Source organism: Rissa tridactyla, chromosome 1 (genome assembly GCF_028500815.1).
Source record: "Rissa tridactyla isolate bRisTri1 chromosome 1, bRisTri1.patW.cur.20221130, whole genome shotgun sequence".
In the NCBI taxonomy this organism is placed as follows: domain Eukaryota; kingdom Metazoa; phylum Chordata; class Aves; order Charadriiformes; family Laridae; genus Rissa; species Rissa tridactyla.
This window is the reverse complement of record NC_071466.1, coordinates 102420830-102440153: the sequence shown is the minus strand read 5'-3', so window position 1 is coordinate 102440153 and position 19324 is coordinate 102420830. Positions and strand designations below refer to the sequence as shown.

Below are 19324 nucleotides of genomic sequence, written 5' to 3'. Positions count from 1 at the left end.
GTGCATAATGCTTACCATTTGCTTGATGCCTTGGCACCAGTTTGTCAAAGTATGCATCGCTTTTTCATTCAGAGATGAATATAAGTAGTAAAGCAGCGCTTGTACAAGAAGATAACCTTAAAGAAGTCTCATAGCTTGCCAAAAGAAGCGAACAAAGTAAAAGTGTAAGGAAGGGGGACTAAATTTATTTTTTTTGTTTGAAGACAGAAAGTCAGTTTTAAGCAGATGTTCATGATGATCTTGGTCACACAAATATTAGTCCTGTGTAGCTTGTCTACAGTTGCTCTGTCATTAACAAAATCTTTTATTTTCTTTTGAGTTGATAACATACCAATGTGTTCTCTATAATTTTTATTCCTATAACATTTGTCAGAAGAGGATATTAATAATAACTAATAATGATTTCTTAGACAAATCAATTCTGTCTGTGCCAAAATGGTGAGCAGCAAGTTCCATAGACTCTAATAGCAGCAGTATATTTCAGAAATAAAATTGTTGAATTATTTTCAAAGTTGTCATTACAAAAGTTGACTATAATTTTCCTAATTATAGAATAAGAGTAGTCACTCGGGTGCATGATAGAATGTATTTTAATATTCATATTTTTGGTTTTTTTAGTCATCGTGTTTAGCTGAACCTGCAAACCTAAGAAACGCTAGGAATGCCATTTTGGAAGAATTGCCTCGTATTATTAATACCATGTCCCTTCTTTGGAGTGTTATAAAGAGGGAAGACTCTCAAAAAAGACCAACTGACTTCTTTGGAACAACTAAAGGCTCTTCTTCAGTCTACTTTAAAGCAACCAAAGTAGGAGTTCTTTTTAACTGCTATTTATCTCATCATCCTTATGATCCCCTTCCCTCACCATTTTACATAGACTTCATAGGAATAGTTTTGCCATTCCCAGAATGATACTGGGCCACACAGAATTTTTGAAGAACTCTCAGGAACTACAGACTTGCACAGTACCTACCTACAAAAGTAGATTTTTCCCTGTTTTTTTTCCCATCTGCACCCTTACCTAATCTGTTTAATGTTGTGCTTTTTCTGTGAGCTTCTGTTAATAGCTGCTGTAGAGCTAGCCACCTCTGAATTGTCTGCACCTTACACAAGCAGTAGAACATGTACCTGAAGGAATGAAAATACTAGACTTTTCCCTTCTGTGGATACTGGTAAATCATAGTAGTGAAAAATATCTGTAGAAGAAGAGAGAACATAACACAAGAAGTTATTTTTTTCTGTTTTGCAATCTGTTTTCCAACAAATGTGCCTTCCATCTGTAAGAAGGATATACTAACTCATAAATAAATTACCAAAACAAGTCTGACTGCCAAGTATATAAAAAGATTCTTTTATTGTTGTGTATTGTCCGAACATCTTGAGAAAAGGAAGAATGTTTTACAGACTATTAGATAGCCTTTCCCTTGCAAAGTTTAGCATTGACAGTTATTTTTTTCTGCTCTATAGACGTTAAGAACTAAAATACTGGACTTCATGAATCCATTGACAGCACAACTTGGAATCCAGCTGATGGCAGCAATTGCAGCAGTATGGAATGGCAAGAAACCTCATCGTAATCAAAGTAAAATCAAGGTGAAATTAAAGAAAGGCACCCTTAGTTTTCCAGTGTAAAGGCAAATGTTACATTTATGTGATCAGTTCTAAACTCTAGACTTGTTTATAGATTCTTTGGGGTTTTTCACATGTGACGATGGCAAGCCACTGAAAAATCTGAAACGCTCTTATTTATACATAATTCCACAAAGCATCAGGACTACAATTAAACCGAAATAAGTAACCAAATAAAAAGGACAGTGTCGCAGTCTGATAGTAGTAGCCATTTTTTTAATTCAATACTGGATTGTAATCTTAGGACTGCAACTTACTAATTATATTTTAAAGACCTTGAATGAGCTCCATTTCCAGAGAAAGTTTAGGGTTGTAGTATCCTCTGGAACTACGCATTTATTCTGAGTAGAACACCTCTTTCTTTTCTGCTTTCATTTGAGCATAATGAAGTTGTTTTCATGGAGTTGTTGGGAGATCTGTATATGGCAAATTGTTGCATGCTTGATTTAACTTGTCTAATTTACATTTTGTCTAAGTATTGATATTTGAGTAATCACACAAAAACCTGTTTTTTCAACTTCATGTTTTGCCTGCTACAGTGATCTGAGGAATGTGTCTTTTGTTTTGTCAGATTCTTCCCGTGGCTACTGCATCTCAGCTTATTCTTGTGGACTTAGTATGTGCACTTAACACATTGAAAATTGACACTATATTACATCTAGTCAAAGAGGTAGTCAAGAAACCATCACAAATCAAGGGTGAAGAGGTAACCATGAGGATAATTCCTTTTCTTAATATATTCTCTTCTGGATTTTTTCCAATGTGTCTTCTAAATATTTTTAGAAGGGAATTTTGATTCTTTTGTTTGGGTCTTTTAGATGTGTGATTCTCTTTTGCTCCTGAATAAGTTATATTTTCCAGAATGTGGGTTTCTGTGTTTTGATCCATCAATGTAAGTAGGTTCTTCAGAACATTTTGCTAGAGAAGTTGCTGGTAATGAAAAGGTGTGGAATCCTCCAGTACCAAAGATGCTGACAATTTGCGTAAAGCTGCTGCAGATATACAACTCAGTGATGCATTTCTGTCTTTCTACCTTTATCTGAACAGTTAGAAATACTTCACATTGAGTCTGCTGCCTTCCAGTTGGTTTTCAAGGAAATCAGTTTTACTACTATGCATGCCATTGTAGGAGCTCCTTCAGCTGTGAATAAGCTGTAGCCGATATTCCAAAGTAATGTGACTGCTTCTGAACTAAGGTGCTCTATTAGGGCTCTGAATTGCCTCATGCTGCTGTATAGAAGTTTTATCATAATTGCTCACCTGTTGGAATACAAGTGGCTTCTAAGAAGGATGTGTTAACTGTTGAACATAAGTATTCAAGGGTTTGGACCTTCTTTTTTTTTCTGATGGCAAATAATTGGAATTTTGCTTTTATTTTTCAGAAATCTTCTCTTGCAGATATTCCAGTTCTGCAGTTCAGTTATGCTTTCATTCAAAGGTAATTCAGTCATTATAAAAGAGAATTTTCTGTTTGACTCTAGTTAAGATAACAGCCAGCATCAGTATTTCCGCTTTACTTTGATCTTAGTGTCACAATGTCACAGAACACCTTTATGTAGGAAATGGTTATTGCCACTTCATTGTTAAGTAACAGATAGACACAAAATAACTGGGCAATGATATTATGTTCCATTGATCTGTTTATAATGCCAGTCTGAAAGCCTCGTTTCATACTAATAGAGCAGCATACTTCAGGCACCTTATTAGCAAGACACTCGTATAATTTCTTATAATCTTTCTCCTTACTTGTTCTGCGTTGCCAGATACAGAAATTCTAAATTCAATAAAACTGCTATGGCTGCAGTCTGTGCTGGACACATTGCGGGTCAGGCAGTTGATTGGAAATACTCCTTTGATCAAAACTCTTCTTCACACGCTTGGCTTTTCTTATATGGAAGCCTTGGGATATATCAGACTGTACAATATACTGTATGCAATAAGCTATGGAGATAAAGTAAGCTGGCATGCAATGGAGTTGTTAGCTAAACTTTATTCCTTTTCTTCCCCCTGAAGACCCAGTCCTCCTACAGTCCTGGCTGGCATACTGCACGTGCTGCTAGCATTTACTGCTGTATGAACGTTGCCTGTGCTGACGGGTATTTATACCATGTTGTTAGATTAGTTAGGAAGGGGCAGGATTTAAAGGACCTTTCTTGATAGAAGCTTTTAGGCCACCAAGTTACCCACGTATGTTGTTCTTTGTTTTTTCATTAACTCTAACTTCAGACTTGGGTGTGTTGTGGTATTGGTTTTTTGGCAGACTGCCTGTCTCAGCCTTGCAGGAGAACTTCCAGTCTTTATTAGGACTTCTGAAAGAGTCGGTGCAGTTGAATTTGGCTCCTCCTGGACACTTTCTTCTTCTCAGGTACTGCATAAGAGTGAAGAAGGTTTATAGACGTATTGAGTAGACCTGTCCAATTACTAACTCAGAGTGAATTGATTTTCCCACAGTATTCTGAATGACTTTGTGACTAGGACACCTACTCTAGAAAACAAAAAAGACCAAAAAGACTTGCAGGTACAATGTATATGTGTATACCTTTTAGTTCACAAATCTGGCACTGTACATCTAAGTAAAAGTGGAGATGACCTGATCTGTGCTTTGTATCTGAATTCACCTGTGCTTTTAGAATGTGTGAATGTGCATCCACATGTTTTGGCTTAGGCCTGGTAAATATGGGAGACTCAAATATGGGAGACATGATGCGCAGAACGTCTCTCACAAAATTTTGTCAAAGATGCATGAAATCGCGGTGGTATCTGTGGATTTTCCAAAGCTGTTTTCCCTGGGTAATTTTATTTTATTTAACACGTTCCACACAAAAGGAATTTGATGGATTGGCCAAGTGATGATAGCTTTCATCTGATGCCACATTATCTGGTTATGTTATAGGAGGTGACACAAAAAATCTTGGACGCTGTAGGGACTGTTGCTGGTTCTTCTCTGGAACAGACTAGCTGGCTGAGCCGGAACTTAGAAGTGAAAGCTCAGCCTCAGATTTTACCAGATGACTTCAACATTGAAGATGTGAACGGTAAGGTGGTTTTGTCTGACATTCTGCTGCTTTCTCTCTTCTGCTTAAGTCAGTGAAGAGTACAAGGTGTTTGACTGTGTAGTTTGCATGAGACAGGAGTAATACAGCCAAAAGTAAAACCAAAAAAAATGCATTATCCTCCAATAACAATGTCAGCCTAAGCGGGTTTAGTAAATATCTGCAGATTGTGTATAATACAGAGGAAAACTGACCGCAGGTGCATGCAATACATGGGACAGAACAGCATGCGGCATGAGGTATGTCATTGTGGCAACATGCCCAGAAGCATTTCACTGTAATACCTATATGCAAGTAACAGCTCTGTTCGGGAAGAAAATTAGGAAATGGCAAAATTAAACATGTCTGAAGGGAAAACCAAATCATTTTGCCTCTTTTAGATACATCAATGGCACCATCTTCAATGGTTTCTGCCTCTGCTCCTTCAATATACAGTGTCCAAGCCCTTTCTCTCCTTGCAGAAGTAAGTAGGAACCAATTTTGTAGTTGCTGCTCTCATCTGTGGGGTGGTTGTTTATTGATATTATTGAGCAGAGAAATACAGTAGATTTTCCTGGTAGATTAAATGGGAGCTTAAATCTTTATTGAGGCATCCCATCTGCACACACACTCTAGCCTGAAATGTGGCATGCTTTCCCCTTTTGTCAGAAATACCCCAACTAGAGGTTTAAAGAGACATTCTTTTCATTTTTAAGGTTCTTGCGTCTCTTTTGGACATGGTGTACCGGAGCGATGAGAAGGAGAAAGCTGTGCCATTGATTTCACGTTTGCTTTATTATGTATTTCCTTATCTACGTAACCACAGGTGACTTCTCTCTCTGCACATGTGATTTTTGTTAAGTCTGATTTATTATTTTTTTTACCACATTGTAAGGCTTTTGCTTCTTCTGGTTGTCCTCTCACCTTATTCAAATAGAAAGAGGCATGAGCTATATTTGCCCAAGGAACTGAAAACCACTGTTGTTTGAGCTTTGTGACAACTGTTGCTATTTAGCTGTAGGTGTTCCTCCCATCTGGGTTTTGGGCCTTTACTTAAGGCTCCCCTTTCTGTGTATGTTAGGTAATGGAGAGAAGCTGTGGGATGGGGCAGCAGAGCACTGGGCAAGTCACAGGACCCATCATGAAGTAGGAAGAGTGCAATATCTCCCTATACTCTGCCTAGTTTTTCGGCCAAAAGCATAGGTGTGGGAGAGATGGATAATATCCTCTGTCAGCTGAACAGTACAAACCTTTTCATACAGGGACAGGAGGAGGGAGAGGAGAACATTTCCTTGCTGTGGGGGTTTCCTTTCCATTTTCTAAGGCTTTATCAGTTGGTCCTGGTTCCTCAGCCTTCCTCATTCATCTCTCCCTGCCTCTCTCCCAGTGCTATTCACAGATCTCTTAGAAAGCAAACCCTTCTTTTTCTAGCAGCTCTCTGCCATGTGGGAGGAAGCATCCCTCCCCTTCTCTTCCCTGCTCACTGCCAGCTCCATTTAACTGAGTTGCAGCTAGTCCTGCTGTAGCGGGTATCAAGCTTCCCCTCCTCCTGGCTGCTACCTTTTGGCTACTTTTTTTTTCTGAGCTGATCAGTCTATACTGAGGTGTGGGAGAGCATCAGCCACAGCTCACGGGTGACGGGGGGAGACTGGGGATTGTCTTGACTGTTAGTTACGTCACAGTCAAAACTACTAGCCAGTATACAGCGAAGAGAAAAAAAGCATATAGAGGGTCAGGGAAGATATAACCAGGCATGCCTATAAGGGATGATGGGTTGAATGTCACTGGGAAGTGAGCATTAAAGCCAGCAAGCCTCAGGGTGCGGTAGGGTTTGAAGACATTTCCATGCTCTCTCTCAAGGGGGATGGATTAAAAATGATGCAGAGAAATTTTAGGAAGATATTCTTTTCTATTCATTATATTTGAGCATTTTCCGTTATGTTTATTACAATGTTTTCTGCCTACTTCACTCCTAACCAAGTCAGTCAGATTCTTGATTTATGGAGAGTAGGTCACTCTTGTTGACCAGGGCATATACCATTGTGCACGTGCATCCAGTGCTCTCACCATTTGCAGCAGGTATGGAAAACCCTGCATACAGCCACCACTGAAACTGTTCCTGGGTATACTGGCATCATGCAGCCGTGTTTGGCCTGCTGTGACCAAGTGGCTGCAAGCCAAGCACTTGTTCCATCACTGCCCCTTGTGTGGAAATGGCACAGTTAAAATTGGCATGGACACCACTGCTATCAGGATGTCCTTGTGAATTGGTGCAGGGAATGAATGACGACTTCTGTAATACAGCTTTTTTTTCTTGCAAATAAGATACTACAATGCTCTTTGGTCTGAGACTAATGGTTCAAAAGCCATGGGCATCAGAGTCCTGATGAAGTGGCTGAGATGCCTAGAGATGTCCCTTGATGGTTCTCCAGTGTCAGCCTGGCAAGGCCAGTGGTCCTTGTGATCTGTGTAGCCATAACCATAACAAATTGGTCACTGGTTAAGAATGTGGAGCCCCCATCAAGCCCATAGACGGGCTGTGTGATTTTCATGTCACTCATACATGCTGCTCATCAGTTGGACTGTAACCTCCAAGACTGTCTTCACGCCACTGTCCTCCTGCGATTGGCAGGAGTTTGGTTGCAGGGCACCACAAAAAGGCAATAGCCTCCCCTCACATGCACCTTGAAAACACAGGGGCCATTGAAGCCTTCTGTGAAGGTGTGGTGCCAGCTCACAACAGAAGACCTTGACAGCATCCCTTCTTAACCAAAAGTCATGTTCCTGTCAGTCTGAGCACTACCTCCCCAACTTAAAACCTTTGTTCAGCCATGGGCAAAGCAGTTACCATAGCAAGGATTCGTAGCAGGATGCTGTTTGGCATCTGTGTCCTCAGTGAAAGTGAGGTGCCAGAGGACAAGCGTTAATTCATGCAAGGTCCCTTCATCTTGAGCCTAGCACTCCTTCCCTAAGAGCATGGTGTCCAAATTTGGAGTGGGATGGTGCATAGGGCAGCAGAAGGAGAAAAAGGCTTGTGTGTGAGGTTTTTGTACAGGTGATGATGACGTGAGAATTGCCACGTGAGTGTTATCTGGGTGACAGATGAAGCCTACTCTGGTACCTTCTAAAGGGGTCTGCTGACAAGGGTGCAAATCTTACTGAAAACTTTTTTTGGAGAAGTTTTGAACCACACCTGTAGTGGAGACAGGCAGTACTGTGCTGTGATACGTCTAATCTGAAAATATCTCCCCAAACGAGGTACACTGGAAATGTGAGGAGCTTCTGCACAAACTGCTTTGGTCTACTGATCTCCTGCTGCTCTGAGTTATGAGCTAATGTAGACATAGCCTATTACTGAGAGAGTTTGCTTAGAAGTTCTGGGGAACAACAGAGTTTATTTGTCGGTTGTATAAAGTTAACTTTAAAATATAGATATATATATTTATCATTATTGTTCTTTTCCGCCAGTGCCTACAACATCCCTAGTTTTCGTGCTGGTGCTCAGTTGCTCAGCTCATTGAGTGGATACGCCTATACCAAGCGAGCCTGGAAAAAAGAAGTTCTCGAGTTGTATATGGATCCAGCTTTTTTCCAGATGGACACTTCATGCACTCAGTAAGACATGACATTGTAGCACTCCTGAGATTCTGTTCTCAATTTGCAAAGAAAGGCTTTAAAGGAGAATGGCTAATATTGGAAAGAAAATTCTGCTTAGTACTTTCTTATAGAATGTAATAATGTTAAAAATGGGTGTCAACCACTAATTCTACTAAATGCATTATAAGCACTTAAGCTTTCATTATAGTGCATAAGAGTAAACTTGTCATATGCTGATACTCCCCTTAATGAATAGGGAACTGCATAGAGTAGAGCTGGAGGACCTAGAATGCAGTATGTGTTAAACCAGATAAAGAGTCTGCATATTGAATACCGTTTGGAAGATGTTCCCTTGTATGAAACATTTGACCAAAATCTTTTCTGAGGTTGACTTATACCAAAGCTTTCTCTGGTTATCTAATTCCTTCTGTATCTTATTCAGTTGGAGATCCATTATTGATCATCTTCTAACACATGAGAAAACTATGTTTAAAGATTTGATGAGTAAGTATCAGCTACTGATATCTTATTTCTAGATTAATTTGAAATTTATTTGCATTTGAGCTATTGGGTGCGCTTTTAATATACTAACGTATCAATAAAATGTGGGCAATGCTCCATCTCCATAATTGACTATATTACTAGCTAAAAGCTGTGTTAATTCTGTATTTTGGTCATGTCTAAAACACATCATAGGTATTTTTGTTCTAGAGGGGCTAACGTTGGACTCCCACATTCACATTTTGCCATAACTTTTAAGTTGCTGAAGTGTGACCTTTTGCAGCTGTTTTCAGTTGGAAAGCAAGGAGATTTCGGCTAACTTTGCAGGTGTCTATATACTGGCATCGAGCTGTAGGAGTGTGGTACACCAGTACAGCAAACCTTTGAGTAATATGCTTTGACTGGTAATTCAGCCTTGAGCAGAGTGTAGAAGAATAAGTTCTGGGGGAGAGGGGGGATAGGACCCTTAAATTTGCCTACAGCGTCAGAAAAAAAAAAAAAAAAAGCAGCTTTAGTCTCTTTATTGGATCTTCTAAAAGAATAGTTGAAGGTTTACAATGCGAGACTAATTCACCAATCAGTAGACCCAAAGAGAGTTTTTCTTATTAAAAGATTTCAGGACATAGGCATTATTTTCAGCCCAAAACACAAGAAGTCTTTATATAGTAGATAATTCTTATTTCTCTTATAGATATGCAGAGCAGCGCCTTAAAACTGTACCCAAGTTTTGAGCAAAAAGCAATGTTGTTAAAGAGGCAAGCTTTTGCTGTCTTTAGCGGAGAGATTGATCAGTATCATCTCTATCTTCCCTTAATACAAGGTAAGATTTGTAATTTCATGTGCCTTTTGGTTTTTGACTGTAACACGTACATAAATTGTGTAAGAAAGGAATGTTACCTATTTTCCAACACATGCTTCCATTTTTTAAAAGTTTTTAACAAAATTTGTGATGCTGTGAAACTCTGAATTCTACCAGATTAAATAATCTCATTAAGAGGGAGACAGGAATCTGGGTTCCAAAGCCTTTGGTGTGGAAATATAACTTGAAACATGATTATTTTGTGGTAATCTTCCAGACACACTCGGGCTGTTGTTCTTCTCCTTAAATGTCAGTTTTGACAAAATTTTGTGCCGTATAAAACCACCATCTCTTCAGGATTTTTCTGAATCACAATTTTGTTTAATAGAGTGCAAAGGACTCAACCCAAAACTGATGATAAAGCACTAATTTTGTTTTGCCAAATTTTTATTTCAGAACGACTGACTGAGAACCTCCGTGTTGGGCAGACTTCTATAGTGGCCGCACAGATGTTTCTCTTCTTCAGGGTTCTTTTGTTAAGGATTTCTCCTCAGCATCTAACCTCATTGTGGCCAATTATGGTAACTGAATTGGTAAGGAATAAAGAGTAATTTGAAACTAACTCGTGTGTGTCTTCTCCCATTTCACCTTCTTCTTCCTCCCAAATATACCTGCTGTTTGAAAAAGGAAATGTTTTCATACCTTTACATTAGCCTGATAATTTGGGAAAAGAATTAACATTGCCATTAGGAAATATCTTTTTGATTAATTTTGTTGTTGTTGCTAATGTAATCTCTTGCATGATTTGTCAATTTGTTGCAAATCAGAAGAGTAAACAAAGAGTCTGTGGTTCCTTATACTATACGAAGCATATCTTTTTTGTGATTGAGTTGTATGAACGTTTCAGCATCCCCATAAATATTTTTTTTCTTTAAAGATTCAGACATTTCTACAGCTGGAAGAAGATTTAACTGAGGAAGATGAACCATCAAAGTAAGAATTACCATTTGTCTGATAGAGAACTTGTGAAAGCTGGTAACAATTGCGCTTGTTCTGTACCTACAAATATTTAATTAATTAATTAATTAATTAATTTTCTGGGGTAAGGAGGAGACAACACTATTTTTTGTTCTTGCACTTGTGTATTTCTGGTACTAGTTTAGTTTTCATAGCTTAGGAAATTTTTTTCAGCAGCTAAAATAGTGATATGTTCAAAAAACGTTAAGTACCACTTATTAGTTGCATACAAAAATAGAAGAGATGCTAAGTCAGCATTTGAATATTTTAACGTTGACATTTTTTCTGAATAGTTTACTTTTTCTCCTAGCAGCCTTTTATATTAATCATAGTGCTCATACAGAATAAAAATAATTGTTGTTGCACACAGGCGGAAGTGCTCATTTGTGTAAATGTGTACATTTCTCTTGCTGAAGGAAAAACATCTAGTGGATTTATGTTTTAATGGTACATTTCTTAATTGTAACTAACACAGGAGCAACAGCAAAATAAGCAAACAGAAAGTCTCAGGCGATGGCAGTGGATCTGACATACAGCAGAATGAGCTGTGCTTGTACTTATCAGCTTGTAAGTTTTTGGACACAGCACTTTCATTTCCACCTGACAGGATGCAGTTGTTTCAAATGTAAGTTCTCTAATGACGTACCTGTTCTTCATGTGTTACCATTCTTATCCTTTAAAGTAATTCCAGATCTGTTTTCTTCTAGACTTAATTTTACCATCTGTTCTTTTTACAACTACAGATGTTGATACTCAGACAAATGTAATTCGAGGTATTTGGAAAAACAATTTGGTCTTGTCAGTGTAGGAGGATTTCACCATCCTCATTAGAAGGTTCTCTAACTTGGAAAAATTGGGAGAAGAGAAAGACGGAGACTGTTCTTTGTTTTCCCTTTGCACACACTTGGGAAATTTTAAGCCAGTTGCATTTAAATACTGACATGACAGTAACGTCCTTTTTCATTCAGTTTGGCTCTCGTAATGGCATAAAATTAGAGTTATGACAGCTCTTTCTGTAAACCGGTGCTCTACTAAGCTATGTATGATGCAAACAAGGATTTCTTCTGCCTGTCGTCTTGTCAAGTATTCCATTTGTTTCAGGTACAAATGGGCATTTGTCCCAGAGGTGGACACAGAGTCATCTACTGTGACCTCTCATCTGGTAGAAAATCACCAGGAATGCAGACCACATATTGTAAGAATCATGGATCTGCTGAAGAAGAAATATGGGGTAAAGAAAGAATATTTCACTTGAATCTTTTCTTTTTTAAACCCATTAACTTTTCTAAATAAGTGACAAGATTTCCAGTTAGGCAAGAGGTTTTTAGATATTCTAATAAGACTCATGAGACTTTTAAAAATGATCTGCCTGCTTTCATATATATAACTTGAAGATGTCAGATTGCTTTTGAGTGAGGGAACAGTAGGCAGTTTTCCTGTTGTTCCCTTAAATCTGCCCACAGCCACCCAGTTAAAACAATTTGTCTCAGACAGGACTGGTATTTATAAAAAAGAGCATGCTGTACTTTGTCCAAAAAAAAAGTTTACCATAATAGCATTTTAAATTACTGTTAAGGTTTAATATTAATTCTTCCAGAAAAGGAAATAGGGGTATTAGTATTTCTCAGAGATATCTCTGTATTCTGTTGTTGTTTGATACCTGATTCTGAAGGCTACTCCAAACTTGCTGTGTCCTGAACTTGTGAGACTCTCATTTAACGGAACCTCGAATCCGAACATAGAACATAGATTCAGTTGTGGGCAGTGGATCTCTTAGTATATAAAAAAGCGTATAAGCACAGGGTTCAGACAAGCCGTAACAACATTGTGTCTTAATGCAAAACCTTTGCTTACAGGAAACAAACAACACTGAGGGAATTTCCAAGAAGCACAGATGTCCTCTTTTGAACTTCCGCTCTATATCTAGCATCACCCAGCTTATGCCCTTCTTCAAGACTCTGTGTTGCGCATTTACAGCGAACAGGAGCGAGTCTCAGAATTCGCATACTTCTGCATCTCTCTCTGTGGACTATGTTGGCAGCAATGGCATAAAGATCTTGCAACAGCTTGAGGAGAGTGTTGAATGTGACTTCCTTGAAAACATGGAAAGTTAAGCTGCACATCAGACACAAGGCTCGTGGTGAATAAATTGCGAAAAAAGGGAAAACTTTGCTGCAATTCTTCTCTTTTTTCTCCAGTTTTGAAACTACATTTTGGGTTTTCTTCCTGCTGTTGTGGAGTGCTCTTCAGTAATCCAGGCTTCTGAGTTGGTGTTGAAAAGCAGGATTCTTCAGTTCCTGGGTGGGGGGGAAAGTACAGTTTAGTGGTAATTTATCATTGTTACTGTATTCTTTTACTTGTTTTCAATGTGAAGGATTAAAGAGATTTTGTAAATAAAGGAAGAATATTTTTGACTTGGTGAAAGTAGCAACTGTACCACTTATCCAGTAACTTCTCAAGTAAGTATTTTAAACTGCTTTTGGAAGTGTGTTCTGAAAGTAAATTTAAGAAAAAGCTAATATTGCATGTCGATGTACAGTCGTTTTGCAGATAAGTCACTTCCTGCAGTTAAAGCCCACTTCTACTTCTCCTTTCTTTAACTTGCCCAAAAACTTACCAACTTGTAAACAAATCACCTAAATTTCAAACAGATGTATTTTATAAGTCTTAGCATTGTGCAAATAACTGCAGACTTACCATGTTTGTAATTTCAACTCTGTACTATAATAGCATACTTCAGGATTAGTGATTCCTAAATAAAAGACAAATACATACAGAAAAGACAAACCAATGCAGTAACATTTTGTAATTTACATTACTTGAGGCTTTTTAATTTTAATTAATTGACTAAAAATAGTCTAATTCAGTTTTTTTAAATTAAAAAAACTCTGTTCTACCAGTGACTAAGGTCACTTTGCAACTTCTAAAATGCAACTAAATTAAGATAATTCTGTAAAAATAGATTGCTGTATAGCAACGGCCTAATTAAATTGAAAAGAAAATTCTTTTTTTTAAAAAAAAACAACACTTTTTACACAAAAGAATGTATTTAGCTGGTCCTAGGTGTTAAAAGAGGTAGGGAGATCATCGCAGTGCCATGACTACAGTAATGTTCCAGGTCCAGCTCATTTCGGAACTGCACTGCTACCACCGCCCAGGACCTGGGAGAGTGGAATTATTCTACCACCAAACAACCCAGCTGCATCTCTGAAGGACGCTTCTGACGGCCAGTGGATAAGCACCGTCATAGCAACACATACAAGAAAAGGCTTAGTAGAACTTTTTTAAATGACAAGGTGGACTCCATTGAATTTTCATATTTAGTGGATTATTTGACTGAATTTGCAATGCTGATTTGTCTGGAAGGGGAAGTTTATCATATTTTTCATGCTGAAAAGCTTTGTCTGCTCTTTATTTTTTTAAACACCTTTGCCTCCAGAGAAATTGTTTTTGTAAGATGTACCTGCAAACTGGTACTTGCTACTTGCGTGATATGGAACATGCATCTGAGGTAAATGTGCTGGGTATTGGACTTCACCACTCTTGGTTTTGATAATTAAAAAAGGACATATTAAACGTATGGTTTAATGTCACCAGGTTGTGAGGTCAGGGATTTGTTTTTTTCAAAACTCACACAACAAACATGGAAGGCTACTCTGCAGTGTTTTTTACCTACAGATATATGAAGTTTTCATCTTTGGATTATAAACTAAAATAATGAAACACTGAACAATATGCTTTACTTTGATAATGCTTTAATGCTCTATGAAGATAATATTATAATAGATTTATGCTAAACTTAAATAGCTTATGTGCATTTTTACAGTTAAGGATAGACTGAAGTGTAATACTGTGTAGTCACTGAGAATGTGAACTGTTTGTATTAATATAAATTATTAATGATCTCTAATGCTATTGGAAAGAGCACAAGTGAAAAGTTATCCTTTTAAACCATTACTTGAAAATTGGAGCAGGATATTTTTTACATGTTTTGTGTTCATTGCTTACATATCTTCAATAGTTTTTAAAGAGAATATTGCTAATACTCAGGATGACTTGGTAGTTTTACTTTCAGTTTTCTGGTGGTTGCTTTCCATATTTGGGTATTTCTCTTAAAATCCTGATGAGATGCTGTCAAATGGGCTATTAAAATCTAAGACAACTTTTTACCATCAAAACCTGTTGTTTTGCATTCTCCCATAAGCTATAAACCTGTGTCTTCACATACTTTCCTCGCTAACTGGAGATTTTGAACCAGTAACTTAGATTGAGGTTTTTGTCATCATTCCCCTCGAAAGGGAAAGTCCCGTTCTGTCTGTCTGTCTGTGCTTCAGACATGCAGGGGATCGAACATAAGTCGCTTCCCTCCCAGCTGTGGTGGTGAACTTCAAAAACACAATCTGTGACCTGGTCTGTATAACTCGTAACTTCCAAGATGATCTTCCTTCTACAAAAATACCACTTGCTTCTAACTACGGCCTTCATAGAGACATTTACCTCTGCAGATGCCTGCTTTAAATGGCCTCAGATATTTGTGACTTGTAGAATCCTTTCACTGAAGCAGAATCTAATTCTTAATAAGTTCTTCAAAATTTAGTATCATTATAAATAGGGTATGAACAATGAGGAAGTGGCTCTAACTAAAGAAGTCCTACTTGGGTGGTGGAGGGGCACAGTTAGTGTAGTCCTGTAGTCCTAAAGGTATCTCCAGCAGCGTAACTTTAGTCCTTTTCTATATGGGACTAACTGTAGTCATTTTACTACTTATGCTACTGCTGTTAAATCCATATGAAGGAGGGTTGTACTGCTCTAACACTGGTACTGCCGAACTGTAGATTAATCTGAAAAACTTTTGCCTAGAACTCAGTATCAAGAACAGAAGAGAAAATGCTTTTGCTTTGCTGTGTAGTTCTTTGCTTGTTTTCAGAATAACCAAGCTTGGCTTTCTCTTTTGGATACTTAAGCTTTGAGATAGCATAGCACAGTGCATGATACACAGAGGGAGACACATTTAAATATTCAAAAGGATTTAATTTTCCCGAAGGAAAAAAAAATAGCAGATGCAACCACATGAACTGCCAAAGAACAGCAGAGCTTGAAATAATGGAGCATTAAGTAATGGTTAAGTGTATTGGATACTATATTTGAATGTAATTCTTCTAGTAATATTAAATGTTATTTTGAAATACCTTTTCAAACGCAATGCTCATTTTTCAGATTACCCTTACTGCTCACACACCAACTTTAATTTTTATCTGATTCTGTAAAAGCTCTCAAATCCAGTTTCAATGGATGGGGGGTCTGTATAGAACTGTATAGACCTCAGTTTGGATCGCAGCAGCAGTGGCTCAGTGCTAGTCTCTGCCAGTCCCTGCACTTGCCTATGGAAAAACTGCACCATCGCTTCCCTAATCCTCTCGTCACAAGCCCCTGCTGCTCCAGTTCGTACATCCCTATCTTTTGCATTCCTGAACTTTCCACTCTGGGATCCCAATCCTGTGGGCCACGTTTTCAGGATACATGTGTCTGGAAGAACTGCATGGAGCAGACGGGGAAGCTGCTGCTGCAGCACCAGGGTCTCATTGACTGACAGACACTGACCCCCTGTATGGAGGGAGCGTCTCTTTCCTGGGAAATTAGGGACTGCTGTTGCGTAATGCTTTCTCAGAGCACCACAGCTTTCCAAACTTCAGTCTGTACGCTTTTATATTGACAGCTCAAGAATTAACAGTGGTTTTCACGTTCATTGTGTCACTGTTCATGATTTTGAATCTGTCAACAGCAAATCTCATCTGCCATCAAGCTGCACGCTTACTCACCCTCAACAGGCTTCTCTGATGTGCAAGCATTCTTATCAGAAATATTCAATCAGTAAAGCACTCAGAGTGTTGCAACACAGTTCAAAGTCACTACTATAAATATGTTCAGGGCAAATACCCTCAAAGTACTGCATTTTCATTTGGAAGGAAGAAAACTCTTCTGTACAACTGAGCTTGAAAACCGAAGGCCAGAGAAGTATGGTTTCAATGGCTTTGTGGAAGAGCTGCTTTTCAGATTTCATCCTTCCTCTGTAGTCTGTACATCTTTTGTAATGTTGCACGATGTACCTCGCACCTCAGAAGCTGCTAACCATAGAATCATTTAGGTTGATGTTTAATTGCACGTGTTGAAAATCACTGATATGTGCCGTATGTATGCTGGGAAATGCTGTAGCATAGCAGCTAGTAATGCTAAAGCACTGCATGTCTCTGGAGTATCTGCTTCAAGAACAGCAGGGTCGGCCACTTCCACTTGGCGGTAACACCAAACCTCCATCTTTTGCAATTAACCATCCCTGTGCAGCTCCCCTACTTCAATATTGATTGTCTCCTGGTGATCGGTTCCCAGAGCTTCAGGTGAGGTCAACGGCAGCAGAGACTGCTCAGCAGATCGGGTCGTCAGATCCCATTTCAGCAAAACAGTTCAAATGAACGGAGGGAGCGGGCAGAGGGAGAAAAATGACTGATCAAAACTGGTGACACTTCCAGGAAGAGGCTGAGGTATGTTTTCCATGAGAGTTCCCTGAACAGAGGCATCCACACAGGCACAATGCATTCCTTGCAACCCCAACGCTGACATTAGTCTCACTGATGTTGGTGGGCAGGGCCGTGAGGCCTCACCTCGAGGGGAAAAAAAAGAAAAAAAGAAGGCTTGTGTTGAAGACAGCAGGGGAAAGCATTTCCCTGCAGGTCTGTTGAAGGCTGATCCTCAACTAAAGAGTAAGTGACCTGTAAGGTTTCGGTCACCACGAATTATCTCAGGCTTTTCATTTTCTCTTGCAATGAGAGAAAATAACTACATCTCTGTGTGTTTTGGGTTGTGTTTTTTTTTTCTAACTTTCCACCACCAAAATCACAGCTCCCCTCCAGCTGTAGAAACTGAGATTACAGAATGAAAAACTGGCAGGACAACAAAAGGAGTTGGAGAGTACGCAGAGCTACCTTGGAACAGAGGCCAGGGAGCTTCCCAGCTATAACATGCGTAAAGCAGTTGGTTTTTAAAGTCCTTCAGGAAGAAAATTGATAATTTGGACTTAAGGTAAGTAACCATGCACAGCCCAAAATATGTGCTAATAGCTGAACCACAGTAATGGTAATGAAACCTAATGAAGCCTTCTACAACTGTTGTTTGTTACAGAGTTGGTAGATAAAAGGAGAGTAACAGACATCCTTTACCTGGACTTACACAAAGCATTTGACGCTGTCATGCATAACATCCTGGTCTCTAAATTGGAAAGACATGGATTTGATGGATGGACCACTCGGTGGATAAGGAACTGTCTAGATGGTCGCACTCTAAGTGTTGTGGTCAGCAGCTCAATGTCCAAGTAGAACCAGTCACGAGTGGCATTCCTCAGGGGTCAGTACTGGGACCAGTGCTGTTTAACATGATTGAGTGCACCCTCAGCAAGTTTGCTGATGACGCCAAGCTGTGTGGTGCGATGACCACGTTGGAGGGAAAGGATGCCATCCAGAGGGACCTGGACAGGCTTAAGGGGTGGGACCATGCAAACGTCATGAAGCTCAACCAGGCCAAGTGCAAGGTCCAGCACCTGGGTCAGGGCAATCCCAGGCACAAATACACAGGTTGGGCGGAGAATGGCTTGAGAGCAGCCCTGAGGAGAAGGACTTGGGGGTGCTGGTGGACAAGAAGGTCAACATGAGCCAGCAATGTGCACCTGCAGCCCAGAAAGCCAACTGCATCCTGGACTGCATCAAAAGCAGCATGGCCAGAAGGTCGAGGGAGGTGATTCTGCCCCTCTGCTCTGCTCTCCTGAGCCCCCACCTGGAGTACTGCGTCCAGCTCTGGAGTCCCCAGCACAGGAAGGACATGGACCTGTTGGAACAGGTCCAGAAAAGACCTACAAAGATGATGAGAGGGCTGGAGCACCTCTCCTACAAAGACAGGTTAAGAGAGTTGGGGTTGTTCAACCTGGACAAGAGAAGGCTCCGGGGAGACCTTATGGTGGCCTTAGAGTACCTAAAGGAGGCCTACAGGAAGGATGGGGAGGGACTCCTTATCAGGGAGTGTAGTGATAGGACTGAAAGAGGGGAGATTTAGATTCACTATTAGGAAGAAATTCTTTCCTGTGAGGGTGGTGAGGCACTGGAACAGGTTGCCCAGAGAAGTTGTGGATGCCCCATCCCTGGAGGTGTTCAAGGCCAGGCTGGATGGGGCTCTGAGCAGCCTGGTCTAGTGGGAGGTGTCCCTGCCCATGGCAGGGGGTTGGAACTAGATAATCGTTAAGGTCCCTTCCAACCCGAACCATTCTGTGATTCTATGAAACACCCGAGGAATTTAGTTCTGTGAGTAAAACAGCATGTGAAACATGAATTCTGGCCTCTGCTGCTCTTGCAGAGGAAGAACGTGCGTTCTCCGTGTGCAGCTCTACAGCACACAGGCAGTGCTGAGCCTTCCCGTAAAAGCTCCCGTTACTGGCACCAGGTCACCCCGAGTCAACCCTGCGGTGAAAACAGCCGCTGTCAGTACCGCCGCTTCACCCGGGCCTCAGGCTGCCTCTGACGAACGGACGGCGGAGCGGAGCGGCCGCGCACGCCGCCATTGATGCGAGGGGCAGCCGGCCACCGCCGCCCCCGACCGAGCTCCCGAGCCCGGCCTCGCCTCCCGCTAACGGCCGCCCCCGCCCGGAGGGGGCGAGGCCTGGCCGCCAAAGTCCCGCCTCTCCCCGGCAGCGGCGGCGCCGGGCGGC

At 40.2% G+C, this 19324-nt stretch overlaps 1 protein-coding gene across 4 annotated transcripts in view; it reads left to right on the top strand.

The window, feature by feature from the left end:
* DOP1B (DOP1 leucine zipper like protein B) overlaps window positions 1-15737 on the top strand; it is a 51370-nt gene extending 35633 nt beyond the window's left edge. For all 4 annotated transcript variants that reach the window (XM_054218176.1, XM_054218146.1, XM_054218155.1 and 1 more), the window contains exons 21-37: window positions 619-807; window positions 1468-1593; window positions 2201-2335; window positions 3012-3067; window positions 3890-3994; window positions 4081-4147; window positions 4523-4664; window positions 5063-5145; window positions 5378-5487; window positions 8130-8276; window positions 8701-8762; window positions 9451-9579; window positions 10015-10151; window positions 10496-10551; window positions 11051-11200; window positions 11677-11806; window positions 12432-15737. In XM_054218176.1, the coding sequence (XP_054074151.1) occupies window positions 619-807; window positions 1468-1593; window positions 2201-2335; window positions 3012-3067; window positions 3890-3994; window positions 4081-4147; window positions 4523-4664; window positions 5063-5145; window positions 5378-5487; window positions 8130-8276; window positions 8701-8762; window positions 9451-9579; window positions 10015-10151; window positions 10496-10551; window positions 11051-11200; window positions 11677-11806; window positions 12432-12689 (2082 nt within the window). In that variant the 3' untranslated portion in view covers window positions 12690-15737. The remainder of the gene's footprint in view (window positions 1-618; window positions 808-1467; window positions 1594-2200; window positions 2336-3011; window positions 3068-3889; window positions 3995-4080; window positions 4148-4522; window positions 4665-5062; window positions 5146-5377; window positions 5488-8129; window positions 8277-8700; window positions 8763-9450; window positions 9580-10014; window positions 10152-10495; window positions 10552-11050; window positions 11201-11676; window positions 11807-12431) is intronic.
* The last annotated feature ends 3587 nt before the right edge of the window (window positions 15738-19324 follow it).